The 10,243-nt window shown below is 51.4% G+C and overlaps 2 protein-coding genes across 2 annotated transcripts; one reads left to right on the top strand and one right to left on the bottom strand.

Annotated features, from left to right (window-relative positions):
- Window positions 1–3,731: 3,731 nt before the first annotated feature.
- A1O5_11448 (uncharacterized protein) lies at window positions 3,732–6,235 on the bottom strand (the record flags this gene model as incomplete). Its single annotated transcript, XM_007752020.1, has 2 exons — window positions 3,732–6,039; window positions 6,093–6,235. 2 exons carry the CDS (start codon window positions 6,233–6,235, stop codon window positions 3,732–3,734), a joined length of 2,451 nt encoding a protein of 816 aa, XP_007750210.1.
- Window positions 6,236–7,278: 1,043 nt separating this feature from the next.
- A1O5_11447 (alpha 1,2-mannosyltransferase) lies at window positions 7,279–8,668 on the top strand (the record flags this gene model as incomplete). The annotated part of the gene is made up of 3 exons (XM_007752019.1): window positions 7,279–7,329; window positions 7,393–8,262; window positions 8,315–8,668. 3 exons carry the CDS (start codon window positions 7,279–7,281, stop codon window positions 8,666–8,668), a joined length of 1,275 nt encoding a protein of 424 aa, XP_007750209.1.
- Window positions 8,669–10,243: the final 1,575 nt, after the last annotated feature.

Below are 10,243 nucleotides of genomic sequence, written 5' to 3'. Positions count from 1 at the left end.
TTTAACGCGAGTTGAAATGCATGATCGGTTCATCAACTCACTTAGGCATTCTTCCCAACAAAACCGTTTGTCCGCCTGGTCATTCGCCACAGCGAACTAACTACCTTTTCCGGTCCAATGCCTACCCTGTGGCAAGACAACATGCGAAACGGGTCATTAGCAATGTTTGGCTTCCTTGACTCAACTTCGTGGATATCAACCTGGCCCCCGCGTTAAGCCGGGTACACCGTCTGACCCGGCTCTTTGATGTCCATCACCAACATCCTCCTCGCCGATGACTCAGCCCGCGAGCTGTCGCCGAGCTTGATATCCTTGCCTTGCACCGTAAGCACTCGTCTCGTCTCTGTTGACGTCAAAAAGATCAAAAAGAGAAACCCAAGTTTCGCCGAACTCATATTACTCGGGTTCCATTCGGGGCTATGCACTTTTGGTGATTGCTATTCTCATGACAAGCGCTCAGATTCATCCTGTAGGAATGGCCTACCCCGCTCGCTTGGCTGTCTGTGCGTTGCCGTGCGTTGCCGTCCCAGGTTCCGCGCGTCCCATGTTTCTTCCTCTTGCCCGCTCCAAAACAGGTACTAAGTATCACGTGTCTATTTCTCAGGTTTGCGAGACGTCGACATACCTTGGCAGGCAACAAGTACTTCGGGTTTCATGACAAGCGTGCACGTGTGTGAATGATTTCGATGAAAAACGACAATATGAAGCCTGCGAGCATCGATTTAGTCGGGTCGGGCATGATTGGAGTGCATGAAGCTGGATTGCGACGATCGAGAATCCAAGCTGGTCTCGCCTCTGAAAACGCTATGGACCTCCACGTTCCCCGGTACACCAAAAGTCAGGCTCGCACAGATTTGCACTTTACAGGATGCAGGCATGCGATTTTGGGTATGTTGCACCTACCTTTCCTTTTCTTCGAAACTCCATTCCCGTCCATATTGGATTGTGATCCGTACACGGCTGTGAATGGCGTGGACACGGATTCATCCTGCGAATCTGACAGATTCAAATCCTTCATATTCTCTTGTTGTCTGTCGATTGTACTTGAATCAATATGTGTGTGTGTGTATGGTTAGGTGGGTGGGTGGATATGGTGTCCCTTCTATCAGCGCCTCAACATGCCTTCGTCCTGCGACGCCAAAAATCGTGCTGTCCTGATAAATACGCAAACGAGAACAGTGTTAGTCAACATGCTTTGCTTCCTTTTTTCTTTTCTTTTCGAGAATGCAAAATGTGGGATGTGTCGGCCAGAAGGGGGCCTAGCCATGGTACACGAGCGCGTACTCGCAAAGAGATAGGGCGACAATGCCTCCCATTGCAACGAGGTTGGGGCGGAAGAACGCGCGCTCGTCGACGACGAAGGGCGATGCCTCCTCCCCACACCAAGAATCCCGCCACCGTGCGCGTGAGGTTGAACACATAAGATCGACCAACCCGTCCACAGCAGGCGAGTGGTCCCGCTGTCGAGGGGCCTTTTTTTTTGGCGGACGACAAATACCAACGATCACCTGGCAATGTAACCACCCAGGGAGCAACGAGGAAGGAGGGGATCCAGAACGCCAGGCCGAGATTGAGCTCCGTCGCTTATACATATGCCTACAGTCCTGATCGCAAGGTCCCATCATGCTGCGCCGTGTCTGTTGTCGCTACTAGGTTCCCAGAGACAATCTCCTTGACGACTTTTCGAACATGGGTCGAATATCGCGATCGTAAACATGCGGACCCGTTAAGCCCTTCGACAAACTACATCTCCAACGCGTCTTCCAGGTATAGAGAAGGATGGATAGATATACGCCCCGAAAATCAACAAAGGTAGCCAGCTGGCAAGGGTCTGCCCAACCACACTACTACCCAGTGCAGATCTGAGAGTGTGCTGTCGGCGTCCACCAGTGATTGATTGAGCCTGTAGGATCGATGGTCCAGAAGACTCCCCTGGAAGAAGAAGAAGAAGAAGAAGCTGCCGAACAAAGAAAGACGCAAAGATATAAGATCCGTCGGTGTAGTAGTACTCGGCACAATATTCGTCCGGTTGTTGTCTCTTGACAATATTAGTTGCGACCCAAATCTTCGTCGAAAGAGGCGGTTTGAACCGTATGTTTTGAGGGCTGCAGAGGGGCCATTGGGTATGTATGTACTGTATCCCGAAAAGCGAGAGGAGGAACAGGGGAAACTAGATATCTAGTCGTATGTAATGAGATTTATTTTATTTATTTTTTGTTTTTTTTTTGTTGCAAACTCCCAAAGGCTGATGGACTACAACCCTGCTTCATTTTCATGTCCCAGCGGGCCATCCCCTTTTCTCTTGTCATTGGCTTGCTCACCATGACATTGAGGGAAACTGTCAGAGAGGCACCAAACCCGCTCAAGATTCGCAGGAAGGGCTGAGAGGCGCCCACCCCTTGGATAGGCACAGTGTGCCTCGTTGTGACACCAGCCTTTGGCCTCCCGCAAAGCCTCCGCCTCGTCGGAGGATCGTTTTGCTTTGGCATTCTTTCTCCTCCCACAGTAAGCGAGCGCCCGGTTTGTACTCTGCATAAGTCCCAGACGAGCGCCTAGCCACGACCATAGAAGTTGAGTGACTCTAATAATACTTGTCTCAGTCGGTGGCGTCCTGCACTGTGAGGGTGGGGTTTTTTCTAGAAGCCGCGCACGTCGGTGCTAGGCGCGTTTCGGCACGGAGCAAAAGCATGCCTTCAGGGACGAATGAATATCAGCCTTTCTGCTTGAACTTCTGAGATTCAAAATCCTCCTTTAATGAACCGTGGCCCCCTGAGGTTTGGGGGAACATGAAAACCGTTGTACAGAAGGGTGGAACGAACGTCGAGGGGGAGAAAGTCGGGAAGGCTCTGGATGTCGTTGAGGGATTCATAAATCACCATCGTCCTCTTCACAGTGTTGCCGGGCTCCCTGAACATTTGTTTGGTGAACCCGCTTTCCAAAGTTCGAGACATTGGAGACGAAGAAGCCGCTGGAGACACCAGAGCCGAGACCCTTGGACGAGAGATCCCACACTTGCGGAACAACCTGTCACGGAGAACAGAAATGGCCGACGTAGCTGGCAGAGTCAATCAAGTCGCAGACAGAATAGCAGGACGTGGCAGCGACCACGACTTTCCACATATAGCAACAACTCGTTCAGCAGCAGAACGATAGAATAACGAGTTTTGATGATCCTGGAGAGGGGTTACAAGATTGAGAAGGTTCGGCAACCCACCGACGAGCGCCGCGAGTCTCATCTCCATATTTGAAGAGTCGATGATAGAGAATACAACCTTTCGAAACAACATGCAGGACGTTGAGACACAGCAAAACCAACTGGAAATAGAATGTCAGAGGCTCAGGATGCAGCTCGCCTTTGCAACCGAACAAATGGCAAGACACCAGCGACACTGAAATTTGGATAAAGAAGAGTGAAAAGAGGGGGAAACGACTCACTTCATGACTCGCTTCGCAGTGGAAGAGAGGGGCACAGAAAGGAGCGACTTGCAGCACTGATTCAAATGGATGAGCAGGACAGGGAGGGCAGGCAGTGGCAGGTTGACGTCCAAAAGTCACGTCCATACAGGACATTTGGTACTCCAATTCCAAAGCGTCTTCAGCTTCGACGGCAGTAACTTTTGGTCTGATTAATACCACCCTTCCTGAACGATCCTGCCTGTGGGCGGATTCCCGTGTAAGACGAACATAGATCGTTTTTCTGCTTCAAATAACATCATCTAGCCATGTTGTTTTCATCCTAGCATCTCCACGTCAAGACCGATGGCTCTCATAAACAGGTTGACATTCCCCAGTCGAGCACTCGACATTTCGGGAGGCAACGTTTTGCTCTGAAGGACTGTCTCCATGACTCTGTCTTTGACACCGATAACCAGCCTCTGTTGTTGGTCGGGGCTGGCGCATATGCCGATGGCGGCCAAGAATTGCCAAACGTACATGTCATCGCCCGTGTTGACTGGACCAGGGAATAGTGAGCCAAAAAGAGGTTCCAGCATGTCAAAAAGGCGACCGTATAACATGGTCCACTGCTGCCAATCCTGATCAGTGACGGACCCGGCCTCCTTCACCAATTCCGCGCGGGTCAATAGCATCGTCAGCATACCAAGCCCAATCTTGGTGTGCGCAACAACCGAGATGCTAGTGTGATCGATGAGAAGCCCTAGCAATCCGGTGATGATATTAACAGGTGCCTCGCTTACATGAGATAGTAGGCACGGCATGACGGCTTGCGAGAATAGCTCGATTTCTTCTCGCACAATTGGCGTAGGTTGTGATTCACCAGGCGCCGGGCGAGCGTCCTTGACCACATCAAGCTGATCAAGGTGCACCACAATCATCGTCAGGATAGTGAGTCTTTTATCCTGGTCAATTTGGTGGAAGACACGAGGAATGGCTTTCTTGCCTTTGGCAAATGACAGGAGAGCGATAAAGGGATGGGGAATGGTCGATCCTGGAACTATAGGATCCAAGACCTTTAAATCCTGCCATAGGGTGTTGCCGAGCTCCATTTGCCTTTGTCGCCATTCAAGATGTGCCTGAATCGAGTCTGCATCGCCCTCGGTGGGCGGAGGCGGCATTTGTCGTTCGTGATCTTCCATGCGCATCAAGGTCGTATACACAGCCTCGATGTTCTTCAAAATCGTTTTGCGATCACTGGTACTTACGCCACTTCCCTTTTTGACACTTGTGGGCCGGGAGTCAGTGCCCTCTTGTCTCTTGATGTTGAGCAAAGGCTTCGGTGTCTTCGCATTGCTAAATGATATTTTGCCCAAGCTCCCTTCGATAATCAATTGCTTGTTCTTCGGTTTGAGCTTGGCTGCTTCAACAGCACGCTGGACTTGTTGCTGCATTCTCTGCATGTGGTTGTCTCCGTTGATCTGTTGCCGCCTGCCGCCCATGCGAGAACCAGTCTGGAACAGATAAGTCTGCGCAAAGTGGCCTAGTGGTTGGGTGGGGTGTTGTCTTGGGGCGCCGCGGATTTGGCTGTAGACCTGATAATAGAAATCTTCATTGAGAGCAGCTTCAGGATTTGTATCCGTCGAGCTTCCTGTGGCCGCCACTAATTGCTGAAGTTGAATTCGAGTGATGAAATTTTTGTCTTGTGGGGTCATCAAGCCGTTTCCCTTGGAAAGAAGGAAGATCTTGTGATTCCTCTTTGCTCTTTTGGCGTCTTCTTCAAGATACGCCCGTCGCTGTTCTTCAGACAGATCCATTAGCTGTTGGGGATGAGTTATGATCGGCAGCGCACCAGGACCTTGAGGTCCCATCGAAGGGATGGGTTGAGACCTGTCGAGGCTTGGTTGGGGCGAATGGCGAGCCCTGTTTGGATTTTGAAGAATCTGTAGAGGCTGCTGAGGCGCACGTGGCTGCGAGGGCATGCGATTGTGGCTCCTAGAGCCATCCAGAGGGGGTTGTGGTTGAGGCTGGGTTGGCAAGCCGGGTGGAAGTCCCCTGGGTTGATATTGCTGAGGAGATTGCGGTTGCATCTGCTGAGCGGGAAATGGGTATGGCTGAGGCTGAGGGAATGGAAGCTGTGATTGCCTCGCTTGAGATTCAGCAAGCAGGGCCGCCTCAACCTGTTCAAGAGTCATCATTGGAGGTTGTGATATCTGTGCGGGAGGGGGCGGGGGCGAGGGTTCGGGAGCAGAGGACCAGACTGGAGCGGTGCTCCGAGCCGTACTGATACGGCTATCGCCAGACGGAGCAGCGACTGTGCTTGATTTTGAGCCCCATGCCCCCGATTTTGCCTGAATATCTGGAATATAACCCGGATCTTGATATTTCTCATAGCCCGTCTTTTTGGCCTTCGCAGCTGGAGCGGGCGCAGCTGGTTGGTGAGGGTGTTGCAAGTTGTAGCGCATATGCTCTTCGTTGATCACGTTTGAGACTTGTGCTGTTTTTCCAAAAAAGTCGTAATCCTTTCCCACAGATCCTTGGCCAGCTCCGCCCTCAGCGCCACCGCCAAAGGTGTCATCGTTGAAGTCGTCGCCGGCCTCCTCGAGTTGATCGCCCAGTCCGTCGTAGGTATCTTCGAAGTCGAGACTGGATGAAGAAATTAGCAACTTCAATCTTGTTTGCAACGGCGGTCCACCTACATCTCCTCCTGATTGTCTTGAAAGGCCTGCAATTTTCGGGCTTTTGCGACTTCGGTGAAAGGGTTTGTGTGCTCGAAAATGCCCTTGCCTGCGCCTTCAGGCTTGTCCCTGGGCAGGGAAGTGTCGAAACCAAAGAAAGACATGGCAGAATCGCCAAAGTGAGTTTGAACTGACAGATTTCGGAGAGTGGTTATGTTGTTTTCACCCCGCTGCAATCCACCTCTTTTCTCGACCGGGAGTAATGGCAAAGCGGGTTCGCATGATCCAGGAAAGGAAAGAAATGACAATAGCAAGGATACTATGACATGGCCGCGGGGGAAATGTCAGAGAGTTTCTCACTTAGATGCAGGTGAATGATCGAACGATGGGTGTTGTGAACGGCAAGAGATGGATTGTGGGATGTTCCATAAACAGGCAGGTGATGATTGATGGGCAGCTGGGCCGCTAACTGCAATCGGGGTCGGTGACGCAGACTTGTCTCGAAGCGGGCGAAGCATGGCGATTGGTGACATTTCCAACCCGAGACCCCTACGAGGTACTTGTAACAAGTACTTGTACTGGTAGTTGCAAGCTTCGGGGCACCTAGGGGCCCTTCCCGCCTAAGTTGCCAAGTGCCCACCCCTAGCCTAATACCTCGTAGCCCGCGCACGCAAGCCATCCCGTTACCCGAAACACGCATCCAGATTCCAGTGTCCAGGGGGGGCGGGGGGGTTTCCTTGGGCGTCATCACTTACCAAAAAAGCAGCCACGCACAGCCCACCCATTCAGCCCCATGCCGCTGAGTGCTGCTAAAGTGGAATTGAGGCGTCCCCTTCTATCAACGCAGAAAAGTTTCCTGCAACACGTTGTCTCGGGGCTTGCGCGTCGTCCTGCGCTTCTCCCTATTGCCAACTTGAAATGTTTCTTCGACCTGCTGTGCCTGCTTCACTCCTTTAAACACCTCCAAGCCCTGCACCACGAGATTTCTTTGTTTTCCCAAACCTTTTCCACTTCGCCTTTCCTCGTCAGCGTTGGGCACCTTGATATCTCTTCGCCCAGCAAGCCTCATGTCTTGATCGCACCGTTGCTGGCCGCCCGATCTTCCCTCCTCGAGTATTGCTCCTCTCTTCAGTCTTTATTGCCAGAACGACTTCAGTCAGCTCCTTTGTTGACCTCCGACTAATACCATCGGTCACCTCTCATCAAAATGACGACCGGCACGGGGAGGTATCTGCGCTATGTATTGTTTGCTATTTTTGTGAGTTCCACGGCAACGGGTGAGCCCAGGCCTGAGACATTGTATATTGACTTGACATAACAGGGGATTACCATGCTCTACTTTATTTCCACCTCGTCATTACCCTCCTATGCCCAACCGCTGACCTCGGGCACCGCCTTCTCGTGGGAGCGACCCGCAGAGTCCAAGCCGAGTTCCAGTGCCAACGAAATGGACGACTCCATTCATCTCCCGCAATCTTCCCCCGCCGCAGAGCCTTCACAATCCGTGGAAACAACAACTCCAAATGTGATCCCGACCATCCCCTCGGAGCTCTCCCCTCCCGCCCCCGGCGAACGGGTCAATGCGACCTTTGTGACTCTGGCGAGAAACAGCGATATCTGGGAGATTGCCCGCTCAATCAGACAAGTCGAAGATCGCTTCAATAGGAACTACAACTATGACTGGGTCTTTTTGAACGACAAACCCTTCGACGAGACCTTCAAAAAGGTCACGACTTCCCTCGTCTCAGGCAAGACTCACTATGGCGAGATCCCCGTCGAGCACTGGTCATTCCCTCCATGGATCGACCAGAAGAAGGCTGAGGCTGTCCGTGAAGACATGCGCCGGAGGAAGATCATCTATGGCGACTCGGTCAGCTATCGACATATGTGCCGGTTCGAATCGGGTTTCTTCTTCCGTCATCCTCTGCTCCACCAATTTGAGTACTACTGGCGAGTCGAGCCCAGCATCGAGCTGTTCTGCGACATTCATTATGATCCGTTCCGCTACATGAAGGAGCACAAGAAAAAGTACAGCTTCGTCCTGAGTCTGTATGAATACGTCGAGACCATTCCGACCCTGTGGGATAGCACAAAGAAGTTTATCAAGGCGCACCCTGAGCACATCTCTCCCGATAACTCGATGGGGTTTTTGAGTGACGATGGAGGGGACACATACAACAAATGCCACTTCGTAAGTTTTGCAAGAATTCATTTTGTCTCGCTTGTTTCTGACCTCTGATTAGTGGTCCAACTTTGAAATCGGCAACCTCGACTGGCTTCGATCAAAACCGTACATCGACTTCTTTGAATCCCTCGACAAGGACGGCGGTTTCTTCTACGAACGTTGGGGCGACGCTCCCGTCCATTCCATCGCTGCTGGACTACTTCTCAGAAAGGACGAGATCCACTTTTTCAATGATATCGCCTACTATCATGTCCCCTTCACGCATTGTCCCACGGGAGATGATCTCCGCTCGAAACTCCGCTGCCACTGTAACCCTGCCGACAACTTCGACTGGAAGGGATACAGCTGTACATCTCGATTTTTCGACCTCAACAAGCTTAAGAAGCCCGAGGGGTGGGAGGCTCAGGTATGACTAACCGCCGGTAAGGTCGGAAGCCCGGGCAACGATAATGGAAATGGCAACGGTAACAGCGACACCCAAAACGGATCAGACTCGGGCGTTTCTCTGGTATGGGAGATTTGGAAATATGCATGCATAACGTTCAGCGCTGGATTGGTCTTGACGATTATTTTGATGAGAATTCCCTGGACGAGACGCAAGTTGCTTTCGTGGGCGGAACGCCTTGCGGAGTGGCACGAAAGCGGGCTCGACCACGGCGAGGATGAAAATTGGTACAAAAAGCCTGAACAGTCGGCGAACTCACGGTGAACAGTTGTTTGAGGAGGTCAGATCGCTGGAACGCTGGTGATTGCAGCATAGGAGTGCTCCTTCGTGTCCGGCCATTTTTCTGCTCTTGAATATGCCGAGGCGCAACACGACGCAACCAGCCAGTTCTCCAGTCTCGTACCTATTGGAATTGTCCTTTCAACGGTTGGAGAAGAGGATTTCACCTGAACTGTACAGATCTTCGATGTCCGTCTTCCGCAATACGAGATACCCGTCGAGAGAGTGTGGTCGAGCAACCAACCCTTTGCCCATCAGCGCGAACTGACAAACACGGAGAATGGTCTAGAAGAATTGCTTGCAAAGGCCTCTTTTTTTGCATGAGAGGCGTTTGGTCAACCGGTGGGACCGGGGATTGGGGATTGCGGCATTGGGCATTGGGAAGAGCACCCAGTACACATGGGAAGGCCAAAAAAAAAAACACTTTCGTGGAAATGGCGAGAGAGAAACCTGCCTTGTTTTATGCTCTTGTCCTGTCTTGTCTCGTCCCGTCTTGCACTGTATTACGATGCTGGCCCGCGGGTGGTCGAGATAATTGTGAACTGGAAAGGAGAGACTCGGAACGGCATGGATGCCATGGCATCATTATTCATGGGGCAAGGAAGCCCTCGGCAGACTAACTGTACACACCACATGCTCCTATAAGGAATAGGAATCAGGAATCAGGAAAACCTGGTCGGCATACCTAGGAAAGGAAAGGAAAGGAAAACGACTTCCATACCTACCGAGTACATCCTAACAAACGACAAATCAATGAATGGAATCAAGATTGTAACGCTTGGAGAACCACCACGTGTTAACTTAGAGTGATTAACTGCCTATGACGCCTCTGTCGAGCTTTCTTGTTCGTTGTCCATCTGCCTGGACTGCGAATCTAACTACGAAAGACGAAGTACAGAGCACGGAGGACACAGCGTATCCCTTTTTTGTCGTTCGCTTGACCTCTATCGTAGCGATACGTATCTACTGTAGCTATTGCGGTGCTTATATGATTACGTCTGATGCGAATAGATCTTGGGGATGGTACATGTTTGCATCTATACCCCGTATATGTAGCTATACATACCTACATACCTACATAGGTACCTTCTTAGTCGCCCGTACGGAACGTACTCAATCCAGTAGTCGATAGCTTTTTCCTCCATCCTCCGGAGGCCGTGCGGCGAGTGGGTAGTAATATATGACAGTGAGGGAGGACGCACGATAGATCCTTCATTGTCGCACGTGACACGATACGATGTAGAGCTCTACTTTTTGCCTTTG

Source organism: Cladophialophora psammophila (genome assembly GCF_000585535.1).
Source record: "Cladophialophora psammophila CBS 110553 chromosome Unknown aczJe-supercont1.26, whole genome shotgun sequence".
Lineage (NCBI taxonomy): Eukaryota > Fungi > Ascomycota > Eurotiomycetes > Chaetothyriales > Herpotrichiellaceae > Cladophialophora > Cladophialophora psammophila.
This window is presented reverse-complemented; position numbering and strand designations above follow the sequence as displayed.